This window comes from Neolamprologus multifasciatus, chromosome 1 (genome assembly GCF_963576455.1).
Source record: "Neolamprologus multifasciatus chromosome 1, fNeoMul1.2, whole genome shotgun sequence".
Classification (NCBI taxonomy): domain Eukaryota; kingdom Metazoa; phylum Chordata; class Actinopteri; order Cichliformes; family Cichlidae; genus Neolamprologus; species Neolamprologus multifasciatus.
In genome coordinates, this window is record NC_140439.1 from 34627364 (window position 1) to 34655327 (window position 27964).

A 27964-nucleotide genomic window follows, 5' to 3' on the forward strand; every position below is an offset into this window, starting at 1 on the left:
TGGTTTACTGGGAACAGATATACTTAAACTCTTTAATGATTCACACAAGCAGTTTGTTATCACCAGATGATAAAGTTGCACAAGACTGATGTAGCCCCACTTTTCACTTACAACAGCAGGTTTGATGTTGCACTGATATTTCTTAAAACCTCCTGCTATATACTCTAATCCAAATCCCAGCAGTCTATCTGTATGCTCACTATTCTGCGCATTATTTGAAGAAGAGTTTAACGAATGTACATCTCATTGAGATAAACGATGATGCGGTGAAGCCTTTCCACACTGAAAGATTAATAAGACACTTTTTTGGACTCAGGGCAACAGCTTCTATGTCTTTTCTTTTTGGTAATTGTACGTTTTCATGAGCTTAATGTTCCCATGTGCTGGACAGTCGTATCCAGTGCTCAGGCAGGAACTGTGCTGCACTTCTAACTTGAAGGTTTCCACTGTCAGCTGTCCCTGGTGCCTCACATATCAACAGATATAATAAGAAAGGAGTATGCTCCAGAGGTCCTGAAAAGGCCTAGATATGAATGGAATAGAGCTGACTATGAGGTTTTAGCCAAACATCAGCTCTTTTTATTAGCTGTCATCTGACGCCTGCAATTCTTTGTCTGCATAAAGCCATTAAGCAGGTATCTGATGCCTACGGGGCACCATGTGACACAAAACAAATGCCCCTCTGTTATTCTTTACCTGTAGTTCCTGAGAGAAATAGAATGAGGTAATGCTGCTCCACTTACACAGTATCTACACAAGCAGATAGCATCATAAACCTTTACTGTCTGATGGCTAAACAGAGTGGGTCAACTATCCCGTGTCTACTATTACTTTCCAGGAGAAAATATTCTCACTGAATCTGAAATAAAGGCTTCCCTGCATCTGCTTTTGCTTCCACTAAATCCATCTCCTCTTATCCCTGGCTCAGGCTTGCCCTCTTCTTTACTGGCATTAAGATATCCAAAGATTACCCCCATATTCCACCCTGTAAATATTTTTGTCAAATGGATGTTTATTAAGAGCTTCTTATTTTCACTGGAGAGCAGATGATGGGAGAGGCTGACAGCTGCTTGGCATAGTTTATACCTTTCAGCCTCACCGTCATCCCTCTTATCACAGACACAATGCTAGTCCAAATACACTATTGAGTCATCTTTTGACAGTCCTGGCCTCTGCCAAATTCCTGTTTGTGTTGACATCTGTGTCTTTGTGTGATCTAGTGAAGGAGCATGAAATTTATAAGCACGAGCTGCTATCTGATAACCAATTTCTGGAGTTATTGTAGCACTTTTGGGAATACAGTGTTCAAGTGGGAAACATTTATTTTCAGTTTTACGTTCATGTCATCCAAAAATAATAGCGTTAACTGCAACGTGTGTGTTGGGGAAGGTGGTGTGAATTAAATACAGGCAAACTATAGTAAGTAGAATACAGATGATATTTTTTTTGCAAAACAACATTTGTGAAATGCTTTTCTCACTAAATGAAAACAGTGAGTCAGTCAGTGGTTTTGTGGCTGAGCAGAATCGCACAAACCCTTTAAATTTGATATATGCTTTGCATACTGTATACTATATTATTGTCAACAATGGTGTAACAGGAGAACAGATTAAAGTGGTTCATAAGAAGGTATTTCTGCCAAGACAGATGTGTTTTAATCCTGGGTGGATGGGTGGGCCTGAAAGTATTTAGGAGGAAAGCTCAAGCTGCATTTCAAAGCAGCCAGCATCACTTCAAGGATGAAACAAGTTTCATACGTCTGCTGCTTTGCGCTGTTTCAACTGTCGAGATGACACTGTGAAACATTAAGTGAGACGATGAGCTGTAGGGGTTCAGTAGGCTTAAAACAAATTACTTCATACATTATGTTGTCCAGACGCTGTATGTCTGAATGCCATAGCGTCATTCAGGCCGTACTCCCAAAATTTCACTTCATAATTCTGTCTTTTTTGTGTCTAGAGACTCTCAAATAGCCCTTACAAACAAAGCTATGGGCACACATTTTGAAAGTGGTTGAATCTGAAGATGTCTGTGTTACTTATCTCGGACTGTATTCTCCTACCACCTACACTTGGGTTGAGGAGAATAGAAGAATAGCAAAAAATACTGAATATCTGATTTACATGAAGAACTAAATTAATGTTGCAATGGCAAATACAAAAAAAAAACCACTATAGAAAACTTAGAAAGAGACATTTCTGCAACTGCAAATGAACCAGCTTGTCTTTCTTGCAACTTTTTTACACTAGGGCGGATTACTCTACAAGAAATAGTCCCTGTGTTGTAGTTTATGGAGACTTTTATGAAGAACATAGAATTGGGTTTGTTGAGGGAGGCAATAGACATTACAGTGTGTGTATGTGTGTGTGGGAAGACTGCCACATACACTGGGACCCGAGGGCACCACCAGACCGTACCTAATTAGAATTAAACAGCGTATTTAAACATTGCCCAGTCATCTTTGCCCAGCCCCATCACAACAGTTAGAACCTTCCTATGTTTGTCTGCTGAACTATTTGCACTATCAACACCATGCACGCAGAAATAACTTTTACAAAGTGCTAGAAATGCTCAAATTTGCATGCATTCTTCTTGCAAACATCAAGTATAATTTACAAACTGTGACGATAGAGTGAAATACAACACTACTACTTGTCTTGGACTGATGTCATGTATTTCTGCTATTTTCACAAAGCTTGTTCAATTTTTAAACTCCAGTGCAGTGATGATTGTAAGTATATTTTATGCAGGCTTGCATAATTGGCAAGTCTGTTAATTCATTGTACAGTGACTATTCACAAATCTTTTCCTCGCAGGGTTACGTATGTTTCCAGTGAAACACAACAACACAGGCACCTGGTTACGTTTTAAAAACTGGGAGAAAACTTGGAGAGATCCTACCAATAATTTCTCTTTGGAGTGATGTCTGAGGTTTCTCCCCCAAGTAAATGACTGTAATTTAAAATAAATGTCTTACATTTTTACTCCACCTAACCTTTTGGATGAAGTCATCATTCTCTTGCACTCATCTAGATTAATTAGATTGAGGCTGCTATGAAAACCAAGAAGGTCAAGAACAGTAATTTGGTGGCTCAGGACAGGAAATTACTATTAGAAAATTGCTATTTTACATTATATTTACACAAAAAAAATGTATTGAAAAGGGATGTAAGGGCACTATTGGTCAATCATTAACCCAGATCAAACAGTGTTAAAGGGCTGATATTCCCAAGGCCATCTTGAAGGTCCAGTTGAACTGAACTGTTTAAATAAGCAGTGAAACAGGCATGACCTCTTGCTGTTTCTGGATACAGGTTAACAACTTTTTCTGGTGTTCCTGAACATGACTTTCTCAATATTTTTTTCATGTCCCCGAACAACATTTTTCGCCTGTCTGGCCTCTGTACTGATTTAAATTTATAATTTCCACTTTGAAATGTTGGATACTTTCATACTTGGAGCCTAGACAAGTTAGTTGTTTAAAGAACCCTTTCACTGCTCTCACTAGAGGACCAGGTTTGAGTCATATATGCTGCATGTTTTCATATTTCATTAAGAATTTTAAGAATAGAGTCATTTTTTCTTTGTTAAGTTTAGGCATTAAAAATACTAGATTACGTTCAGAAAGATGATTGTTTATGGTTGGTTGTTTTGTTTTTTCAAAACTGCAGCTTCTGTGTTGCCCTGATGACAAATTCCCATGAAAATATTTTAGGCTTACTTAAGTTGTGACTGTCAAAAAACATGAGAGTTCCATTAATATAAAGACAATGATATTGTTTTCTTTCTTTTTTTATGTGCAAGCTGATCTATAACATCATAAGTGTGGCTGTATTTAATTTAGAGTCCTTATTTCAGATCTTTAAATTATTAAACATATTTATGGGTCTCTTGGGGTCAGTCTTGATAGCTTTGGTGAGACCCACCTTATTCGCTGAAACTATTAAAATGGAAATGCGATTTTACACAATCATTTATGGTCCACAGAGGAGAAAGTATAAAAATACTTATCTCACAATTACTGGTTTTATTTAAAAAAAAAAAAAAAAGATCTGTAAAGGTGAGATTTGTGTTTATGCATATGCTAACTTGCTAAGCTACAATGACAAATAGAAAAAATTCTGGGACATATATCTACATTTTAGCTTTAGCTCATTTTTAATACTTGTTCTGATCTCAATATTTAGCTGAGAATGGTGAAAGTGAACCAACACAGTAAAGGTCAGGCTTCCAAACCAAAACAGTGAGCTAAAAGACGCTAAAACATGAAAGCCCTTTAATAATACTCTTTGACATCAGGATTCATTTAGTGCTGTTTATATGCAGATAGTTTGGGTCAGCTACTTGTTAATAGATGATTAAAGTAAATGTATTTGTTTCATTCAAGCCACAAATGAATGACATCTTCTTAGTGTGCCACCCCCCTGCATCTAATGCAGATTCACTCACTGGAAGCTAAAATGAAAATAGGCCTCCTGACTCTGAGCTAATGGTATTTTTGCACTTCAGCTACTTTGCCATTGGTTCACTCTTTATTACATTAACTTTATTTATTGAGCACTTGTCAAAACTGTCCTCAGGAAGTAGAGTCTCTGCAGGGTTCTTCACCTGATGGGAGATGTTTGCGAGGTCTGCTGACTAGAAGGATTTTGAAATACCCCACCTTGCGCCCTAAGCAGAGTCCTCAGTATGCCTTGGTTATCATCAATTATCATCTTGTTTGCTTTTGTCATGTTAAAGTCCAAGTTTTTATACCCTAGAAGTGCCACTTAACCAAGTATTGATCCTCCTTCCTGTAGGTTGTCTCAAAGTGATTGGTTATGAGTCCCACTATGGTGGCATCATCTTTGAATTTTGCGGTTAAAGTGTGTATGTGTCTATATTTCTCTCTGTGTAGGTGGGTGAGAGTGAATGATCTATGGTGCATGGCTGGGCCTGGGTCTGGGGCTTGCTGAGCCTTGGCCACTGTGGGACATGCCTTTGCTCCCCATTGGATGCTTCTGCCCCTTCCTGGGATGTGGGTGCCTGTTGGTTCTGAGGTACGTGGCTGGATGTTCTGGTGTGGTTGTTGGCCCACTCTCTTGGTGGCTTTCGCTGGCTTGGACCTCGTCTTTATCAGGGGAGGTTCCTCTGGTCATCTGGGACTTTCACCTCCCTCCTTCACCTGCTGCCTGTGGCTCCTGGTGGGTGTTAGTGTGGCTTCCCACCCTTATTATCAAGCGCATTTGTGACAAAGACACACACTCTCGCTCTCTCTCTTTCTCTCTCTCTCACACACACTCTCTACAAGAAGATTTATGTATCCATGTATTTTCTAGTTTATCTGTTCCAGGTGCTGTATGTTTGTTTTGTCTTGCCTAAAATGCTGAATGTAAGTAATTTGATTATGTACATTTTCATTTAAGTGTGTAAATGTTACATTTAAAGGAATCTGGCCAAATGAAATTTACTTGATATGTACAGATTCAGTTTATACCGAGCATAATTAAGAATTATTTGAATAAATAAATTCAAAATGTTTGCTTCATGTTTATGAGGTCAAAGTATAATTTTGTAACCTGTGAGGATATCATATGCATGACATCCTCACAGGTACTGCTTACAGCTGCTGCTTTCTTAGGAATTGGGACAGTCATGGCTGACTAGAGGCAGGTGGAAAATGCAGCCTGCTTCAGGTTAAAGGTCTTTGCAAATGCCTCTGTCAGTTGCTTTGCAAAGGGCTTCAGTACTTGTAGCTCTGGCCCAGCTGCTTTACTTAGCTACCCTGATCTTTTTTGCTTAGGGAAGATCTGACCTCATTCTTCCCTGAATATGCAGGATATACACTGACCTCATTGTTCTGGTGGTCAAAAGCAGCAAAGAACTTAAGTGTGTCCAGCAGAGTGTTGTCACTGGAACTGGCTGTGTAGCAGTCACCAGTGACTGTCCTTATTTCCTTCCACATCATGAGTTTTTGTTGAGGTACTCCTCCATGAGGTATCTGTAACTGCACTTGGCTCTTCTGATGCCTTTCATTAGACGAGTAACAGGAACAGGCTGAATCCATATTAGAACAGAGAACAAACAAACAAAAAAAACATAAGTGATCGATGTTTTCATTTTAGTCTACCAGTCTCTACCTTCTTGTATCCTGATCTTTAAGACGAACAAGTATTGATGTATGGTTTAAATAACTAAAAAAGTCTGTTCTTTGTGTTTCACAACGTTTTTATTTTGGAGAAAGAACTGAAGACACACAAAGAGGGTAAAGAGTTAAAAAGCCAGTGTGTTATATGAATATAAATGTTGTTATGGATTTTCATGAAAACATATCTACAGTCCTATGGTACCTACAGTCCTGCATATTGCTTTATAAAAACCAGCTAGGAAAACTGTGTAGTTGTATACAGATGAATCAGATGAATGTCTACATATATGACAGACGCACAATGAATTTAAAGCGTAGAAACTTATATTTAAAAACTAAAAAGATAAACTGTCCCAGTGCCACAGAGCAGCAGGCTTTCACTCTGTTTCACTACAAACTCTCATCAAACTCGCACACAGCGGGCAGTTAGCGCCTCCACTTGCACAGGCTCACTTGATGTCATCAAAGGCAGAAACCCCGCGTGCTGATTTGATAGAAACGGTTTCTTTGGCTGCCCGCGACTCAGGGCACCTGGCTGACAACTGATGACATCTCCTTTTTCATGTAATGATCCCTTTGACTTCAAAGTGAAAGTAGGGGAATCCCACCTCAGATATGCACACTGTTGTATGTAAACCATGTATTTATCTCATCCCCCCCGAGCTGAGCTGTCATTTCCTCTTTCTGAGCATTCTTTAGCAGTTTAAAGCTGAAACACAGGGTTTTAAGAAAACACGGGATTTTGTGTGATTATAGCAAAACTCAGTCTGAGAAGCCAGAAGAAAAATTCAGTGAAATAAGAAAAAGTAGTGTGCATTGCAAAAAAAGTATTTTAATAGCAGATATTAGATCAAAGAAACATTTTCAAACACAGTAAATGTGGCATTGTCAATTTAAGTTATGGATGTGTTTCATCTGGATATCAATGGCATTTAATCAATAAGTTTATTGACTAATAAACAGTGTTGGGAAGGTTAATTTTAAAATGTATTCCATTACAGAATACAGAATACATGCCCCAAAATGTATTCTGTAACGTATTCCGTTACGTTACTCAATGAGAGTAACGTATTCTGAATACTTTGGATTACTTAATATATTATCATGCTGTTTACAACTACATGAATGTACTATTGCTGTGATTTATTACTGTTACTGAAGGTCCGCGGCTCCGAACCGTAGTAAAGGGACCTCTGGCTAATACGGTGGGTTCTGTGTCGAGCTCGTAGCTGAAAACTAGCTTTACTTTGTTGTCTGGGTCACTTTGCCAGCGAGAGACAGAGAGAGGCGTTGAAAGGCTGCTCCAACGGAACTTATTGTTTTTGGAGGAAAACACGAACACGGTGTACAGTCGAGTCTTAATAGCTTACTTACAACTGGGCTCGTCAGGCACTCTTCTTGGCTGCAGTGGTTATTATTACATTTACATGCTTCCAGCTCCCGTTTTTGCTCGATGACAGCTCGTACTTTTCCTTTTTCTCCCTCCCTCGCTCACAGACACATAACGTGTATGACAGTCCATTCTCCCTGCAGCACGGACTACACTGCCTATGATGCTACATTCTTTAGAGCTATGCCTGTAGCATTCTGCCTATTAGCTTAGCACAACAACAAAAAGGCGCTCTCTCACCCAGGAAACACGCAGAGAGCGAGCGACACCCTGTAACCATGGCAACCGTAACGCTGCCACCTGGAACAACAGAACGTAGCTGTCAAACAAAACCCAAACAGTCCTGACCTGCCACAATATGAAACAGGAAAGTACCGCCATGTAATCCATTTATTTCAACAAAGTAACTGTATTCTAAATACCACCTTTTTAAACGGTAACTGTAACGGAATACAGTTACTCATATTTTGTATTTTAAATACGTTACGGCGGTACATGTATTCCGTTACTCCCCAACACTGCTTATAAGTTTTATTACACAGGATATATCCTGTGTGATGTTACCAACTGATTTGTGTACTATGTGTACTAAACAAGTATTTTATTCTATTTTTACTGTATTTTATTCTATTTGTATAGTATGTTATTCTGTTTAACAATTAAGGCGCTCAAAACTACAAAACGTTGCATGTACTGCACGATCCTTATGGTACTGATACGCTATTATTCTGCTGCAGGCTACTATAGATCGTGGCTCTCCAGCTCTGTTGTAGAGATTCCACAACTAGAGTAAGCTCCCTTCATCTTTTCAGTTTTACTTACTCCCCAGTACCCAGCTCTTTCTCTGAAACGCTACAGTAAATGTGAAAAGTTCATCTGACCAACAGTGGAGACATTATTGGGAAATATGACAGGTTGATATTAACCTGAACTGTCCTTTATCCATCCTACATTGAACTGGGAGAAAACATAGGGAGAGAACAGACACATTACTTCATGCAATTTTTAGCATCACTCGTTGTGACGTCACAAACAAATGTGGCTTTATTAGTTTAGGAAATAACGTAGGGCATGTAAATGCATACGTTGATCCACTCATTGCACTTTCACTGCTGTGATTACAGTTGGTGAGGTTCCAGAAAACACACAACCCTCCAAACACTCAAGCGTGTAGACTGAGAAATCCAAAGCTTGACAGACCTGTCGTGCCTACTTAAAACGGTTAAGCTTGGAATGCAAAATCTCTGTTTGACAGAGGGGTTTAATGAACAGTCAATTATAATGATTCACAGTTTAGACATAAAAGATTCTGTAAGAGTAATGTGGAGAGACAAACAAGTCTAAAATCCTTACCAAAAGCCTGTAATCTGAGGGCAGATATTCAGAGCAGAGCCATAAGCTGCACGGTTCTCTGCTTCCAGATGACTGATATCCCAGATGCTGCTTCCGAATTCTTAGATGGACCATCTGTGAGCTAAACTATAACATTTCACATCTTTCATTTCTGTGTGGGGTAGAGAAAAACAACAGAAGGTGGACTGTAGAAGAAGTATTCAGCAAAAAAACGAGACTATCGGTGACACTGACTACTTATACTGCCAACAAACACTCTTAGAGACATGCTGTGTGTGCATGGACAGGCTGCATCTGCGCTCATCAGCTTTAATAATAAACTTGTAGACATCATCTAAACATATTTCAAATCATTGAACGTGATTTGATGACATTAGTTTCAAACTGAAACATTATCACGTGTTCTGAACGCGATTAGCCCATGCTCTGTCTGTTTCTGTCCACACGGAAGAAGAGTTCTCACAGGACAGGAAAGGACAAGACGCGACTGACGGGGAAAGAAATGCCTGCCACCGTGGCAACCGCTGACATGGCTTAAAATAATCCTGGAAGGACAAACAGACAGAAATTCATGTCTGGATCCATGTCATCCAAAAAGTCCCGCAGATACAAGCAGGAGGGGAAATTACAAGGTCTGAAATGAGGACCAGATACTGGCGGAAAGGACCGATGAGGAGAGAAGAGGAACGTCTGGTGCTGGAATTGTACGTTTTGGGGCCCGTGCTGGAAAAAGCAGTGCCTTGTGACAGGCAAAACAAACAAACAAAAAGTGAAAAGAGACGTAATCAGGGGGAAAAAAGCTGACATGTTCCTGAGGTTACAGCTTGGGCCTTTTAAGGCTTCACTGAAGTGTTTGACTTTTAAGTAAATAGGTTCTACATCTGATTAGAAACAGCATGCATCTGCTTTTCTGGCCAGCTCTGCACCAACCCTAAATGGGTCTTCCCTGTGGGTAGCTATATGGCACAGTATAATGAGAAAAGCTTAAGCAGTGATGAATGACATCAATGCAGTGGAGCCTAAGCCCTAAACCAAAGGCTCATTTTCAAAGCACAAAGTTGTGTTGTAGAATTGAGCCACATATTGGGCTTTGGTTAAACAATTCAATGTGCATTTCTGTGAGTTCAATATAATTTCACAAATAGATGACAAATTAGATACCTTATTAGTGATTTTTTACTAAATTTATGTTGTGTTCCACCAACAGACTGTTTAAAAAAATTGGACAGAACTGCAGTGATTCCACCTACTGGGACAGAATTTCATGCTTCGACACCATCTGATGTTTACAACCAGTGTTGGGAAGGTTACTTTTAAAATGTATTCCATTACAGAATACAGAATACATGCCCCAAAATGTATTCTGTAACGTATTCCGTTACGTTACTCAATGAGAGTAACGTATTCTGAATACTTTTGGATTACTTAATATATTATCATGCTGTTTACAACTACATGAATGTACTATTGCTGTGATTTATTACTGTTACTGAAGGTCCGCGGTTCCGAACCGTAGTAAAGGGACCTCTGGCTAATACGGTGGGTTCTGTGTCGGCTCGTAGCCGAAAACTAGCTTTACTTTGTTGTCTGGGTCAACTTTGCTAGCGAGAGACAGAGAGAGGCATTGAAAGGCTGCTCCAACTTATTGTTTTTGGAGGAAAACACGAACACGGTGTACAGTCGAGTCTTAACAGCTTACTTACAACTGGGCTCGTCAGGCTCTCTTCTTGGCTGCAGTGGTTATTATTATATTTACATGCTTCCAGCTCCCGTTTTTGCTCGATGACAGCTCGTACTGTTCCTTTTTCTCCCTCCCTCGCTCACAGACGCATAACGTGTATGGCAGTCCATTCTCCCTGCAGCACGGACTACACTGCCCATGATGCTACATTCTTTAGAGCTATACCTGTAGCATTCTGCCTATTAGCTTAGCACAACAACAACAAAAAGGCCTCTCTCACCCAGGAAACACGCAGAGAGAGAGTGTCACCCTGTAACCATGGCAACCGTAACGCTGCCACCTGGAACAACAGAACCCAAACAGGCCTGACCCGCCACAATATGAAACAGGGAAGTACCGCCGTGTAATCCATTTATTTCAACAAAGTAACTGTATTCTAAATACCACCTTTTTAAACGGTAACTGTAACGGAATACAGTTACTCATATTTTGTATTTTAAATACGTAACGGCGGTACATGTATTCTGTTACTCCCCAACACTGTTTACAACTGTGACTAAATGTTAACTTAGTTTTAGTGTTGGACAACAAGTAGAGAAAAAGAGACAAGATTTGCCTATAGGTAGTGCACAGAAAGAGCCACTGTCTAACGATCTCCTAAGTGTCTCCTGTTGGTAGAGCCCAGAGATTAAACACTTTACAGCTTTACAGCTGTGGAGCTGAGTGTTGTTTTTCCAAAAAAGATTTTGATAAAAGAAGAGGTGATGAAAAAAAATGGTAAACTACAGTTCCAGCTGGTATGAAATTAAAAATCAGAGTGGGGTTTAATTTCAGCAAATAAAACAAAATTCTGATTTTTAACAACTGACTTGTTTCATTTTACTAGTTTTAATTAAATACAGTGATTTGCAAATCAGTTTCAATTTTATAACACAGATTACAGATTCAAATTAGCCCCTTTTATGGTAGATTAGACTGAGCTCAGTGCAATTGTAGGTTCGACAGAGGATCTGGGTCATGCAGATATGGCTATTTTCACTGTGATGATGAAGAACTTTGAAAGCCACCTTTCAAATATTTGTTCTCGGGCATGTTTTGCTGCAAGTACAATTATTTCTGTGTATGATTGAGTACAATACGTCTGCTAATTCTGAGATACCATCAAATTGTCAAAGTTTCTTTACTCTGGTTCCTTCCCCATCTTGTTCCCAGTACAGAAGGCTCAGAGGATAGATGTGGTCTCAATATGGTCTCTGGCAGCTGGGTTGGCCAAGAAATCTAACTGCTTATATTTCCAGCTGTAACTGGATATGTTGTATCACTTTTGGGAAACAAACAACAGATCGGCCTGACAGACCCTGGTAACTCAACAACCCAACTGGGGCAGAGACATGATGAGAAAGGAAGAGACTGCTTAGGGCTTTAGACAGTGGGTTTAGTATGCTGTAAATAAGCACATCATCTTTCAACACAGTGGCAGAGTGCAACAAGCTGCGGTGCGCTAGGGTGTAACAGTACTCAGATTATAGATTTGAAAGCATCTGTAGCCACCACCGACAATGCAAACAACATTTTAAGCGGAAGAGAAAGTGAGGCGTCCGTGTTAAGAGAAAAAGATTAACACTGAGGCAGAAATAGCAGGGAACAAAGGACGAGAACCACATCGTGCCGCTCAGACCACAAATCTTTCCTCTTTCTAATTTTCTGCATTTTATATGGCTCTGGCAATGGAAACTAAGACGTGCGCTGTAGTGTCAAATGAGCAATTACATCTACAATCAGAATCTTTGCTGAGAACTCAGAGAAACATTGTGGTTTTATTTCCTCAGGAACTCTGCATCAGACTGCACAGATGACAGTGCAATTACCCGCTGAAGTGCAGTATAGTGCAGGAAATTTTCCAGCAACCTCCAATCACTGGCACTTACACTGACACTTAGGGCCACCAAAACTGCATTTTACACTGTAATGACAAACATAAGCTGTAATAAGCCAGTGAAATAACCTATATCATATAACTTAAGAGTTTATTCCCAATTTCTGTGGACACTGGAGGGAAGGTCTTGAAAGCCAAGTATATTAAAAATTAAAAATGCTAGGGGATAGTACGTTTTTTTTTTTTAGAAGATTCCTATATTTAAGATTCAGCTTCAGCTTTTACTATCCTGCTTCAATAAAAAACTATTCAACTAAAATATGTTGAATTATTAATACTATTTCAAGACGCAGAAAAACGGAAACCTCACCAAGTGTAGGCTGTGGAATCTCATAACCACATCTGCTTTTCTTGTGTGTGTGCTTTTGTTTGTTTTAATCAGTTGAAAAAGAAATACTACAAGAAGATAATTACATGTAATCAAGGACTGTTTCCTAACCTACCCAAGTTTGCACCATGGTGCACACTTGCTCCCACACTATCCCCACAACCCAGAATTACTTCAAGCTTCACTTTTTGTGTTAAATACATAAAAATCAACATGTTAGAGACAGAGAGACAGTTTTTGGAGCTGAACTGAAAGACAGTCAAGTGATGTAGCTCACTGTAGATAAATAACAGCGAATGAATAACTGATTATTAGCTTTATCTTTACTTCTGCCAGAATGTCCAGGATGCTCTAACAGTTTTTCTGAATACTCTGTTGTATTGTCTGTAATGCACATCCTGTTAGATGTGCTTCTATTAACAGTTTGTCTGTTACATTGATGGGACTGCGAGTCCCTTCAAATCAGAGGCTGGTTAATTTGCTACGGTAATATACCCCATATGCTTACAAGCTGGTAGTTCTGGATCACTTAAGTATAACTGATTGTTTGTCATCTTGCTCTTTTTCTTCCCTCGTTTTCTTTGCTTCTACCTTCTGGAGAGCCTCCACTGCCGTAGGTTCATGAATTCTCTGTCTGGTTTGATTGTTGTTGTTTTTTCTTTTCCTTGGCACAGCTGGTGTTCCAAGGTGCGGGGAAAACTGGAAGGCTGGCGTTGTCGGCTGTCAGTTGTTTCAACAAGACAAGCACAGAAGTACAGAGCACGAAGAACAACAAAATGTGCTACTGAACTTAGTGTCTGAGGTTTCTTGGGTTATATATCAGAATTGTGCAAATAGACTATAGTCTGAGTTCCATCAGTAGACAAGAAAGAATTCTATAAAAATTATTGCTGTCATAATATTATGCAGTTCTGTCCAGAAGACAAGTGTTTAAATTTTTCTTTCTAATGCAAGAAAAATGCATTCGATTTTTTTTTTCTTTTAACTGATCTTTAGTAATAGTTCTCCATCCTTCCTGAAGGTTTTTCAGTTTTTTTAATGGATATATTGCTTTAGTCCTTGTTGTTTACCATTTTTAGAGAGATGTTTTTTCTTATTTTTAAGCAACTTAACACTGAGATTTGTCATTCGAACATAAAATAGCAACAGTGTTGCCGCTACATGTATTAGACGTGCGCATAATTTGTTTCTGTGTCTATGAATGTAATAAAAAGATGACAATGATGACACAGTGTGACCTTAAAAATACGCGGGAACCGGACAAAAGAAGAAATGGCAGGCCATAAAACTATCTACGGCAGATGAAAACTGTCTGAATGTCATGTCCTTACGAAACAAGAAAAGAAATCCAGTGAAGACCTGACATGATTCTTCATTGATTGATCTGTTATTTGTTAAAGTCTTATCAAAAATGGTCTCAATGGAAATGCTGGCGGTAAATAAATTATTCTCATGGGAGAGAAAAGGCTGAGATATATCAAATTACACAAAAAAATCTGACTGAAAATCAGTAACAACAGGTCTCAAAGAATGATTTTAATTTTTTGGCTTAAACTTCCAATAATATGTTTGAGAGCGAGGTACAACACCGAGTGTCTAGAGCCATCTGTAAAAGACAGTGGAAGTTCTCTCATGGTTTGGGGTTCTGCTTATAAATGCAGAAAGGTACAGTCATTCAGTTGATCCTCTATCCAATAACTTTTGGAAAGCACCTGAATGGCTTTATTTATCAGCACGACAATGACCCTAAACACACTGCCAAAACAATAAAAGCATACCAGATGGAAAAACACACAGTGGAACTCTATCAGTGCTGGATTTGCCTGATCGCACCATTATTGAAGGAAAGCAAGTGAAGCAAGTGTAAGATGATTTGGTAGTTACTTCCTACATACTTGCAACATAAGATTAAATAGCCCACACAGTTATTTAGTACTTTTATTAAGACAATGCGATTCATAATTCAATCCACACAAAGAGGTGGTACAAAGTGTTAATATGCTCTGTGATGTTGATCTCTGTGCAGAGATCTGACAGTATACTTCAGTTATGTTTCTGTTGGTGCAGCAAAACATCAAGGTGTTTGTCATCCATTCACAATAACTAATGCATTGTATTAATTGCTGCAAATTGATGCAGGCAAGTGACATGTGTTCAACCTTCTACTCTAACAAGTTAATAACACAACTTTTAAATGTCAAAAGAGTTAGCAACCACTTTGCCTTATTTACTGTAATTGGATAGTCATTAACACTGCCGCAAATAGGGGGAAATCAGTAAAGCACGATCCTCCTCAGACGCTGCCAGAATTATTTTGGTTCACGAGTCCACGCTTTTGAACCAATTTGTGCTAATTTGTGTGGCAATTTGGCACAAACTGCTTTTCAGCCAGTTTGCTTGCTTTTCTTAATCTAAGCTCTGTATTTCTTTTATATCTTGTGCATTTGTCTTAACTCGGCCAATTCCTGTTTTGGCACAGGCTTTATTGACACTTCGTACTATTTTTGTTGGAATGTTAGTATAATGTGATGAAAGCACAATGTCATTTGCAACCACAAGATGAAACACTTTGCTGACAGTTTCACATTTGCAGATGAAATGGAACCTAATATGGTCTGACAGACTTCAGGGACCCCGGGCAGTTGTCATGTCAAAGCAGAATAATGAAACCTTGAGCCTTTAGCTGCATTCAGGGAATCTTTCATATTTGTTGCCAGTTGTTTATGTAAAACCCAGCCACAATAAGGAGCTATTTTCCACTTTTTCTGAGACTGAGGCAGAGTTGTGGGACAATTAAAAAAAAATAAAAATGCCACTGCACATTGACCGTGACCAAATCCGTGGGTGTGACACATCTTATAACTTGTTTTAAAGTGGAACCACATCGGTATCAAGTTACCATTCAGTGACAATTTTATTTATGGTTTTCTCTGCTTGCCTTGGATTCTGCCGTAAATTCCTAACTTCCACACTTTTCTTTTTGCACTCCCTTTATCGTGATTTTCTTTTAAATTGATGTTTTCTTAAGTAAAACTACTTCAGTTATCGCTGTCTCTCTTTTTTCTCCGTGGTCAAACAAAAACGTCAGTGGGATCTGGCTTCATCTTTGTTGGTGTATTTGAAAATAAATCTGCGTTATTGTAAGTTTAAAGTTCGTACTTACAAAGAAAAACTGCCTTTCGAAATGCCGCTCAGATCTTTGATGTTGCCAACTTTTGATTAAATATTAAGTCATCGGCTCACACAACTTTGAAAGCTTAAATTTCCCGGCGGCCTCTGAAGGCACCAACAGTCCAGCCGCTGTCAAGAGGAGAATCTCTTTTTCTTCTTTTATCTACGCGTGGTAAATGATGCCGCGCGCTGATTGGCTGTCGGCCGCTGACTTGTGCTCCATCCCGCAGGCCCGCTCTCTCAGAGCCGAGCTGAATGCTCAGTCAGCGCTTCTCCCGGTGATCCCCGACACCGCTGGCCGCCGCTTCTCGCCACACACGCTCACACGCTTACACATACACACTCTCGTGTGTGCGCACCGCGTCTGCGCGCACCACCGGCTCCTGCAACTTTCCGACTTCACCTGAGCGAGCAAAGCAGGCGGACAGAACCACTAAACAATGCGTGCCAACTGCACTATGCGCTACCACAGGTTACTACTTTTGCGCTCATTTAGGAGGTAACGGAGGAGGTGTGAGCTTGCATGCCATCACCATGGATTGCCTTTTTCTTCTGTTATGGACTTTACCAATCCCGCTGGTCGGCTGCACCTCAGTCAAGCTACTCTCCACCCTCTTGTCCTGGAGTATTTTCAAGGCATGTTGCACTTACATCCGAAAAATATATACGTGTGCACTTTTAAATTCAGCACATGCACGTGTAGTTTGGGAGAAAACAAACAAACAAGCAGTTGTCTCTTATCAGCAGGACTAAATCAGCGACAAACTTGTCTAATCACATTCATTGCGGTGAAAAGTGATCCCAAATTAATCTCAAGTGCAACTCATATTTCAGTAGAGGAACTCGAGATCCCCTTTTGGCTCCCAGTTTTCTGCTGCTTGTAACCTGTTGCTACCTGTCCATTTATGATTTTTTTTTTTTCTTTCAGACGCTGCACATTTACTGCTCACAGGCCTCCCACACCGTTTCAGCCAGCTATTCTTCCAGCAACAGCCACGGATTAAATCATGGTGAGTGCTTGTCTTTTCACATCTGAGGATGTTTCTTCCAGCTGGCTGTGTTCCATGTTTATAGAGAGAACGTGAATAAAGTGAGATAAATGCCAAGACTGAATCAGTTACTAGACCAGAGACAGCTTTGTTAAACAGTGAAGAATATTACTTGTTACACAGTGTGACATGACTACTGCTTATGTGGATGGAAATGATAGAAACGCTTGTTTACATGAACCAGTGCAGTACTTATTCAAGGACTCCCTTTTCTGTCCTCCGCTTTCCAGAATGTGATTTACATACTTTTGTTTACTCCCAACACTTTTCCCAGAGGTATACTATTGAAAGGTTTGGATGCTGAAAATAACAATGATGAAAGAGAGATGTTTGAATGAAAATGACACCTTGGTGACTCCACTGGCACATATAAGCAAGGAAGAAGACAGCACTTGGTCAAATTATGCATATTCTAAATTATACTGAAAATTGTAGTTAAAACAGGATGTCTTTGTGCTAAAGTATTTGACATCAGATTTGTTTGATGTAGTCTTTCTATCCCTTATCATCAGACTATGTATTTGTAACCCCTGTGGAAGTGGACTCTCAGGGAGCGTACCTGACCCATGATGTGACCAGGCGAAGCCATCGCAGCAAAAGGTCCTTGCCTCCTTCTCTGCACTATCGCCTCTCTGCCTTTGGGCATGACATGCACCTTCACCTGCATCCATCTTCTGTGGTTGGCCCTGGGTTCACTGTGCAGATGATCAGCTCAAATGGCATCACCACAGTAATGGACGATGCAAAGGTTCACAACTGCCTTTATCAGGGATTTATCCGTAACCAGTCGGCCTCCTCTGCAGCCATATCGACATGTTCTGGACTGGTAAGTGTCAGTAACCTCTGGCTGAGCTTTTGTTACATGAAAAACGGAGTCATTTTATGTTTTGCCTCAATTACATGGTTTTATTCTTAAACTGATTACATGCTTCTACTTAGTTCAAGAAAGGCTGACAAAACACTTCTAAGTCAATTTAGATAATTTCACAACCCTAATGGGAATTTTCTTTTTTCAGTTTCTGATAAGTTTGTGGAGCTGAAAGGCTGTCACACAGCAGATTTTGCACTCCACCCCTACCTCAAGTTCCATGCCTTTATTTGTCCTTGAATGCTTCGTGTCCTCTAGCATTCCAGCTGTTTTGATGCACCATTGTCAGACTTTGGTCATATCATGGGTGAACTGTAACATGACATCATTACCCATGAGTGTAAGCATCAGTGTCTGGTGCTTTGTCTGGAACTGCTTTGAACACAGGGAGGAGAGGACATAAGAGAAAGAATAAAAGGAAAAGAGTAGAAGAGGAGAGAAAAGTTACACCGCTACAGCAAAAAGGCCATAATTTAGTCAGGGATGTCATCACTTTTTCCTTGACCACTGTGCTACAGTGTAATTTTGGCCATTACTCAATGCAGTTTTCTTCAACCACTCGCCCAGTGGTGCACCTTGTAAGTAATGGTGTAGGTCAACATTTAGGAAAAGGCATTATATATTACAAGATAATATCAACACGGTCCTTGTGAGTTTTACTAAAGAAGATTCAGGACAGGGATAGCTCAGATAGCCTAGTTACTTTTGCACTGGAAAAATTTGCTTTGGAGATGCTCATATGGATCCTGCTGCTGTGTGATGCCACAGCTCTGTAATAAACTCAAGGGAGGGACTCCACAAACACAGCTGGAGGCAGCAATGTAAATCTTTTCATAAAGCATTAATTACCACCAAGTCAAAACAATGAAATCTGTCTATGTGCATATGCATACATCCACTAGTGGCATGCAGTGTGTGTCTTTTGTGCCTTTTGGTCATCTATAAGCTTCACTATTTTCTTTGGTTTATTAGATGTTTAAAAGATCACATTCAGTGTTTGACACATGCCATACCAGCATGGACCAGATGGACGTATTATACCCCCATAAATGCCATACTTAAATTTATCATCTAAGCTCCATACCTCGTCTTACCTACTCCTGCGCTTGCCCTCCTCTTTTGTCCTCTGTTTGCCCTCCCTCTACATCTCCTCTTGTTCACAGCAATTAAAGCCAGGGTGAAGTTTGAGCCGCCTGGCTGGCACTGCTAATCTTTGCATTGTCCCTTTCATTAGGCTAGCTCCCGCTAACAATAAAACACCACTGACCCGTTCGCTTAAAAGAGCCGCGAGGACACAGTGTGATTGGGTTGTGATTGCATTTGAATGAGTTGGTGCAAACGCTTTGATCTGTTTTTAACTCTTCCTGAACATTTGCAAGTTTTTGTTTTCCTCTTCCAAGTCCGACCACTGGGCCACTGACGGATGCTTTGATATTGTTATATTTCTAGCAGATAAATAGAGTTTTCTCCAAAATAAAAGAATTAAGTAAGACACAATGACAAGTACACTGAAAGGATACTCTGGTACCAACCATTTACTCTGTCTCTTTGTAAAAATCAGTCTGTCTGTGTTAAATTGCTACGAGCTTTAGGACAATAAAGACATTTAACCCCTTCTTTTCATCTAGCCCTCTGCTTAGAAAATTTGGATTAGGTATAAATGAGGAAAGAGTCATTCAAGTGTGCTCACTGCACTGATGGGCTTGAGTAAAAGATTAAGGTGGGATTAAAGACATTGGTTGAAGGAAGAAAGGAAGAAAAAAAGAGGAAGACAAGGATACAAGAGCGAAAATGGAAAAGAGGGTAAAGTAATGAATGAAAAGTGAGCTGGGCCAGGTTGGGAGGCAGCACACGAGAGAAAGTGTTGTGCAAGAGTAATGTGAATTTATTGTCTGTGGTTCAAGCTCCCAGGGAGGCTGGATAGTCTCTTTATAGAGAGTTGGAGAGATGGGCTCTGTTTATGTCAAAGGGCTTTGGAGAAGAAATGAGGTGAGAAGAAGTGAGGTGGAGATAGGAAGAAAAACGTTTTTCAACAACGTGTTTCATTGTCTCCTTTCAACAGAAACAAGGAAATGGAAGAAAAGGGAAAAGACAGTGTCTGAAACAGAGCTGTGGACCTTGCGTTTTAATAAAAGCAGAGGTTTCAGCACCAGACCCTGGGCCAAATCAGGGCTGGGACATTTTCTTTTTTAAACAGATGGGAGTGGGATTCAACTGTTAAAATGAAGACCAGGGTGGTATTAAGAGCAGAGTGGGATAGCTGGATGAATGACTTGCATAGTGGGATTTTCTACTGTAAATCCTTATTAATTAAACATGGTGTTATTTGTTGGGTTTAATCACTTTCTCCATGACCTGTAAAAGCACCTTCTGTTCTTGAATGAACCAAAGTTGTCTGCCTCACTTTTGCACGAGAGATGAAAGGATGCCTCTTTAGATGTAATGCTCTCTGATTTGTAAGAGAAGTGGATGGTGTTGGGGGTTGGGGAGGGGTCTTCTCTCTTTCTTCTTTTGAAGGTTTCTCATCTGAGGTCACTGTGCCGCTTGACCTAAATCTTCTATTCATTGGTGTATGTGGGGGTTGGCGGGACTTAACCTGAACTCTTAACAGGTCTTTACAATGTTCAAGTTCAGAGCTGCTCACCACCTGTGTGAGTCCAGAAAACAAATGATTTATAGCTCCCCTCTGTCTTTCTAGCACCTTCCCAGGATAGGAAACTCCTTACTGGGTAAGCACAGCAGATCTGAATTCTGTCCGGCCTGTACTATTCTCTGCCAACCCTTAGAAATACAACATTAACATGATGCATCTTAAACCACAGTTAAAGTGGTTTAAGATGCATTGCCTTGTAGTAAATTTGCAGTACCTTGTGGAGTATATTGTGGTACATTAGTAAACATTTTCGACTTGAGCAGTGTGACTGCTCTAAATAGCATTGTTTGTGACTTGGCAGTGTTCAGAACTTAAATGTTTGAGCGTCAAATACACCCCCCATTGGGCTGGTTATATCTGATAGTGGTATAGCTCAGCGGTCTCCAACCTTTTTTGCGCCACGGACCGGTTTATGCCCGACAATATTTTCATGGACCGGCCTTTAAGGTGTCACGGATAAATACAACAAAATAAAACTAGTACCGGTGCCGAAAAAAAGAAGATTTATTCATAACACACGTGAAAAGACCCAGGAAAACCGAGTTAACGATAAAAACGATAACAAAATAATGCTGAAAACCGATAAAAACCCTGAAAACCATACATTTCACACCTGAGCCTCAACTCTCGCGGCCCGGTACCAAACGACTCACGGCCCGGGGGTTGGGGACCGCTGGTATAGCTGACCACGACCATTACTACAACCTTTCCCAAGGTTGTCAGCCTGAGCTCTCTGGTCTTCAGTGGCTTAGATCCAGATAAACTAATCCATTCTCTAGGATTTCTATAGTTCATAAGTTGATGCAGCAAACATGGTACCCAATGACCTATTGTTTCTACTTGATAGTTAAAGCAGAAGAGGTAAAGTGTAGATGGCCATTATAGGACCATTTAAGTGGCGCTACGTTTTTAAAATAAAGACCATCAGACATGTACCCCACTATTTAAAGTGATATACTTTAAATGAGGCCTGTGTCCCAGGCTAAGCTAATATGTGTCCCAGGGAAGCCTTTTGCTAACAAGTAGGTAGTCGTGAAAATATCATATACCTTCATTTCCCACAGAGTACATTTTCTGCAATAACCTGAAGTCTCATGGGAAAAGCACCTTTGGATTTTTGTCATGGAACCAAGACATTCTGTCTCTATAACCGATGCGCTGTTGAATGTCTGAATGGTCAAGTATTTGGGTGAAACCACATTGCAAGAACATTCTTGGTCAGTCACCTTTGTTTTAAATATCTAAAGTAATGTTTAATTTGTGCTACTGTGGTTGTATCCATTTGTGGAGGTATTTGCCTATGGACCCTATGGACAAAGGTTTTCACCCAATACAAACATGCTCCCAAGCAGTCCTCCAAACACTTTGTAAGTTATAACTGTTCTTCTTTGCGACTGGCTGATGGACAAACAACAGCACAACCATAAGTAGACCACAGACAAGTAGTACTACATATTTTTGACGCTGACCCCTTTTGACAGCTGATACTTTGTAGGTGGAGAGGCAGTCCAGAGCTGCCCACAGCTGTCAATGGACTGTCCACACACTACTGAGCCGTAATTTCCTCATAACATGTCTGTTAACCTCTTGAATGAGACCTCTTGGATCTTTATTAGGGTCGTAATGATCCAGCAACCCCCCCAGGTACCACAATTTATAGCTTAAAGATGTGTTTGAACAATCAAGTGTGAGAGTAAAAACATTAAAGAAAGTGTCAATACACACCTCCTCTGTCTTTCCTCCATTCACTTTCATCCTTTCAGGAAGGTCAAACTCAGTGTTTGATAGCCATCGTTGACACAGCTCTGAGGGTTGTGGCAAGCGCCGGTGACTGTTGTAAGAGGAGAGCTGAACTTACACCCTCTGTTCAACTCTACTAGGCATGGGACTCCCTGTGGCGTGAAGAAGATGCTTGCTCTTTTCCCAGGCGTTGTTATTGATGCTGGATGTACTTTGTTGTTGTTGAACACTTCACACTGTGAATATATGAGAGGTTGAGCTTCATTTCTTTTTGTCTCTTGCTAAATTTTTGCTAACATCAAGTTCCAGTCAAGAGTTGGTTGTTTTTTTTTATTGAATATTGATGATTTAAAAGTTAGTCCTACCCAAAGATGTTGTGTGGGAAAAAAAACCTGAAAATGACACTATTTAGCCAAACAGGACATTGAAGTGCTTGCTTGCACTGAATATTCAACATATTGCAATCCTGTTAGACTCCTAATGGGGCTGAGACAGCATATGATTACTCATTCACAGGGTTGGAATGTAGACAATATATGATGTGTGCTGCCAATCCCCTAGGCTTTTGGAGAGTTAAAATGACACTTGAATGACCGATTTCCGGACATCTTTTGGGCTATTTGTACCTGTCCATTATCTGTAAAGCCCAACAAATTGGAACATCTTCCCACTACAACATACTTCCCTGGCTTGGCCATAATTCAGCGACTGGGCCGGGCCACAGAGGAGCTCAGATCTTGGCGCTACACGAGTAGAGTGGCCCGGAGCTTTTTCCCTGGTGGTCTGGATGCTGACAGTGATGTAGTGCCCGCTGTTAGATGCCAGCAGGAGAGGGGGGTCAGGCTCTCAGCATGGGTGTGGGATGGTGTGTGTGTGTGTGCTTGTACGTCCTTTCTATGCTGTGCAAGGTCTTTCTCACACAAGACTAATGGCCACTGTTGAAGTGCTCAAGTGGATGCTGCAACTTCTACAAACAGAGGCCATACATCAAATCTGACCTACTGTTGTCACCACTGCAGCACATTGACTGGTGCTGCTGTAAAACAGTCCAGACCTGCAGAAAACTTAGAACTGCCTCGTTAATAGAGTAATGAGCAGTAAATAAAACCCTTTTCAGACATCATCACAGATAAATCAGTTAAAGTAACTCACATTTGCATTTACGTTCCTCAAAACTTCATTAAGACTCGTGACGTACACCTTTAATGGAGAGAGCTATGGTATAGGTGTGATATTTGTAATACCTGTGACTTAGGATGTCAGCATGTTGTAATCTTTTGCATGCCTGTCTGGTCGTACAACTGCATGCATTTCAAATTTGCGCTATGCTAGAAGTGATTTGTAAATGCTGTTGCTGTTGGGACTTATACAGAGTCTTTGAATTGATTTGAATTACACTCCTGCCTCATTTGCAACGCAGTAGTGCTATATTAGTTAGTAAAAGTGCTAAAGCTGCACTGTAACCCACTTATAGAGAGTAATGGCACGTTGAAAGAGGACATTTCCATTTTTATGGACTGGTGTGGGAGTAGCCCTCCTGCTCCCTGCTGTGTCTACATGGGATAATTGAGCGAGCCCATGCCCAAGGGCTCCAACCGACAAAAGACTCAACCAACACCATCGGTTTCTCACTCTGTGTGTGCCCACCTCTTCTCTGTTCCGTAGACATGCTCAGAGGGTGTCAGTAGGTTGTTCAAAGGCAATTAGTGTGGATAAACAAGGGCTGCGTGACCTCAGGCTATTGACACATTGCGATTCTAATGAGCTGTACATGAAGAGAGTTATTCATATATGCTATCACTAATAAGAGTGTTTGTAAATAGTCCAGGTCCAATTCAGTGATAGTAATTTTTTAAATAAGAAAACTCCACTGTGCTGGGAAATACAGTCGTTTGAAAGTAAACATAGAGAAATTCAACCAATGTCCTGCCCTGTCATTGCTGCTTGGCTCTTTTCTTCTTTTGATCCCAGTTCCGAAATTAACATGTCTTCTTTACCCATTTCTTACCCCATTTTAAACACACATAATTCACATAAGCAGACTATAATTACTCAGATTGTGATTCTATTGAATTAGTTAGATGCCTGAGGGCTCTCCTTTGCTCCTGTGTGATTTTTTTTTCCCCCCTCTTCGCCACACACACTGTGTTCACGTGATTCTTTGCTGAGCTGGAGTGCAGATGTGCTTTAGAGCTCAGTAATCACCGGCTTGGGGCTTCTCACCGCTCGTCCCAAGTCTTAAACAGCATGTAAGCACTTACTCATTTGCCTTATAATATCATGGTAGGGAACTTTAAAAGAGGCTGCAGTTTATACAGAGACAAGCTAAAGTTGCCGTCTACCATGACAGTTGTGCTGCTAAAGAAACAGAGCCTGTGCTTGTGCTGACTTTATCCAAGGAAACGAAGACGTTTTTCTCATGTACGAAATAGCGACTTTGCTGACTGAAGGTGACTTTGTTGAACATGTAATCTGACTGTGACGTTATGAGAAATGTGTGAATGTGGGGTGAAAACTAAAGTGGTGTTTAGCAGAGAGTGTTCATCCCTTTAATCTAGTAAGGTCTTACAAGTGTCAATGTAGAGAGATAAGTAGAGGTCTTCTCTATCAACTTTACAGGTGGCCTTTCTGTGGTCTTTGAAGATTGTGCCTGAAAAAGAATCAGCTTATCTATCATTTCATCTGTAAATCTATAGATGAGTACAAGAGTAGTGTGCTTTCCTCAAATGGTACTGGCATTTTGAGTAATGTTATGTTTCCCTCGGAAAAAAACACAATAAAGGTGTCAGAGTGGTCAAGTCAACAGATGCTGAGGTAGTGCAACTTTTAGTCTTTATTGTGCCTGAAGAACTAGAAGAGCTGGGTTACATAATGCAAGATCAATCATAGGTTAGATTTAGTTTTTCATAGCATGTTTTTCATGCTTTATCACTTTACTGAATAAGACACTATAGCACAAGTGCTTTGGGTGGCGAGTAAGATTTGAAAGCATTACGCTCTGATTTTATGACTGTATGTGTAATCCTAGATAACTAAGCTGTTGCCATTTTCACACATCCAGAAGGGTTCAAATCTGACACTAATCGATTGATGTTACATACAAGGCAGGAAGCTTATCTTTATTTAATCTGATTAGTCTAACTTGGCCTTTTGACAACTGCAAAGGTTACGTTCTTGAAATAGTCACTCTTACAACTACATGTACAAGTAAATAAAACATGCTTGATTCGATTCAATTCAATTCAATTCAATTCAATTCAATTTTATTTATATAGCGCCAAATCACAACAAAAGTCGCCTCAAGGCGCTTCATAGATACAGAGAAAAACCCAACAATCATATGACCCTCTATGAGCAGCACTTTGGCGACAGTGGGAAGGAAAAACTCCCTTTTAACAGGAAGAAACCTCCGGCAGAACCAGGCTCAGGGAGGGGCGGGGCCATCTGCTGCGACCGGTTGGGGTGAGAAAAGGAAGACAGGATAAAAGACATGCTGTGGAAGAGAGACAGAGGTTAATAACAGATATGATTCAATGCAGAGAGGTCTGTTAACACATAGTGAGTGAGAAAGGTGACTGGAAAGGAAAAACTCAATGCATCATGGGAATCCCCCGGCAGCCTACATCTATTGCAGCATAACTAAGGGAGGATTCAGGGTCACCTGGTCCAGCCCTAACTATATGCTTTAGCAAAAAGGAAGGTTTTAAGCCTAATCTTAAAAGTAGAGATAGTGTCTGTCTCCCGAATCCAAACTGGAAGCTGGTTCCACAGAAGAGGGGCCTGAAAACTGAAGGCTCTCCCTCCCATTCTACTTTTAAATACTCTAGGAACAACAAGTAGGCCTGCAGAGCGAGAGCGAAGTGCTCTAATAGGGTGATATGGTACTACAAGGTCACAAGGTTGATGCATATACCTAGAATTGTTTACGGATTAAAAGATGAGAAATGCTCATTTGAGTGAAAATTGGTAGCCTGGAAAATGGACCAAAAAAAGACTTTGCTTCAGTGTTATTCTGCCCACTGCTCATTCACTGGCCTGCTTGTAGATTCCAACTAATCTCATAAAGTTTGCATCTTGTGATGATGTCAGGAACACCAAGCAAAAATTTTGTAGGCGTTGGCAAAGCTTTACAAATATGAAACCACCGCGGATCAAAAATTCATAATAGAAAGGGAGAAAAAATGGCCTGTGTTACAGTTGGAGGTGTCTTTTCTTATTGTGGTCTATGGGAAAATTCTTTTTCAGCTGCAGAAGAGCTTTGGGCAGCAAAAGACAACTGGGAAAATTTTGGCAACAGAGCAGACTTTCAGTGTTATATCCAGCTTTTTAATATATCCATTATTACACCAATAGAGGCTTGTGGGGTGTCAGGGGAGGTAGACTCTCCCCAGTATTACGAACTTAGCCAAACATCCGTAATTTAGCAAAACAAAGTCCTTCCTTGTCCAAAGCACCATCGAACATTCTTTTCAATAACAACCTGAGAGCTAGCAGAAAAGCAGGGTGAGCAGAGGAAAATGGGAATTTGAGTGTGAGCAAATGAGCTTTGAGCATGATCCCACCATATTAAAGCACACTCAGCTTCAGTGTGTAAACACGCAGTAATCTTCTCTGACCTCTCACCTTGTCACTGCGCTTGAAAAGCCTATTTATGCTCTGCTTACTTAGCACTCACGCCTTGCAACATACCCCTTTGTGTATGCGGTGTTGGCAGCTGTGTCCAACATTAAGAGTCTACTATAACGTCATACTTTGGTATTCACTAAAACACAAAACATGCTGACAAAAGAAAGTTCAATCTATACATTGACATAAAAACACAAGCAGACACAGAACCATATTTTAACCATTGTTGCAGATGGAATTCGTTTCCTGTCATTATCATCACAGACTCTTCCATCTGCTATCTGCTGGAAAAGAAAGTGGAGAGCTGGCAGATTTGGTGACGCAGCTATAGAGAGAGAGACAGAGCACAAGCAGGGATGTGAGTTTTGCACTAATCAAGTTCAGGACTTTGCGTTTCTTTAATTTTAATGTAGGATTCTTATGGTTACAAAGTTACTTGTCATCTCATGGTGACTTTACATCATGAATTGGTTTGCATTGCTTTGCATTGTAAGGTAAGGGCTTTACATTATTATAAAGAGACCTTTCATCTGTAACATCATGGCATTCTGAATGCGTTGCTTCAGTGGGGAAAAAATGTAAAATTATGTCTTACTCATGATTGAACTGTTATCATTTAATTGAAGGAGAAAAAATAAATAAATAAATAAGTGTTTCATCTATAAAGAGGAATATTTGATTAGGTGTATGTTTTTGCAGGCCAGGTATGTGCTGAATGCCAGGCAGATGAAAAGATGGGTAAACGAGAGGCGACAGCGGTGTGTGCTGATTGGAGACACCTCCTTTGACCTTCTCTAGCTCTGTTTTGAATTCCAAACTATTTTAGGAAGCCACAGTCAATTTTCGCCAAGGGCATTTTCTCTCTCTTAATTCATTTCTTTGAGTTGATATATTTTATTCATGACCCAGAGGGAAATTTTTCTTTCCACAATGTGTTCACAGTGCAACACAGCTGGAGCAAGTAGTCGTGGAGTAGCTAGCATAAGGTTTGTTTTGGCATGTGTTGATATGCTGGGCTTCAAACTATTGCGATTGCAGAACA

At 40.3% G+C, this 27964-nt stretch overlaps 1 protein-coding gene across 3 annotated transcripts in view; it reads left to right on the plus strand.

Moving 5' to 3' along the window:
• The first annotated feature begins 16321 nt into the window (after positions 1-16321).
• Positions 16322-27964, plus strand: part of adamts18 (ADAM metallopeptidase with thrombospondin type 1 motif, 18) — a 64766-nt gene continuing 53123 nt past the window's right edge. For 2 of the 3 annotated variants that reach the window (XM_085156004.1, XM_085156012.1), the window contains exons 1-3: positions 16322-16622; positions 16915-16996; positions 17548-17861. In XM_085156004.1, coding sequence (XP_085012130.1) covers positions 16521-16622; positions 16915-16996; positions 17548-17861 — 498 coding nt within the window. In that variant the 5' untranslated portion in view covers positions 16322-16520. Of the gene's footprint in view, positions 16623-16914; positions 16997-17547; positions 17862-27964 lie in introns of those variants that run through there. The other variant, XM_085156021.1, reaches the window with a different exon arrangement.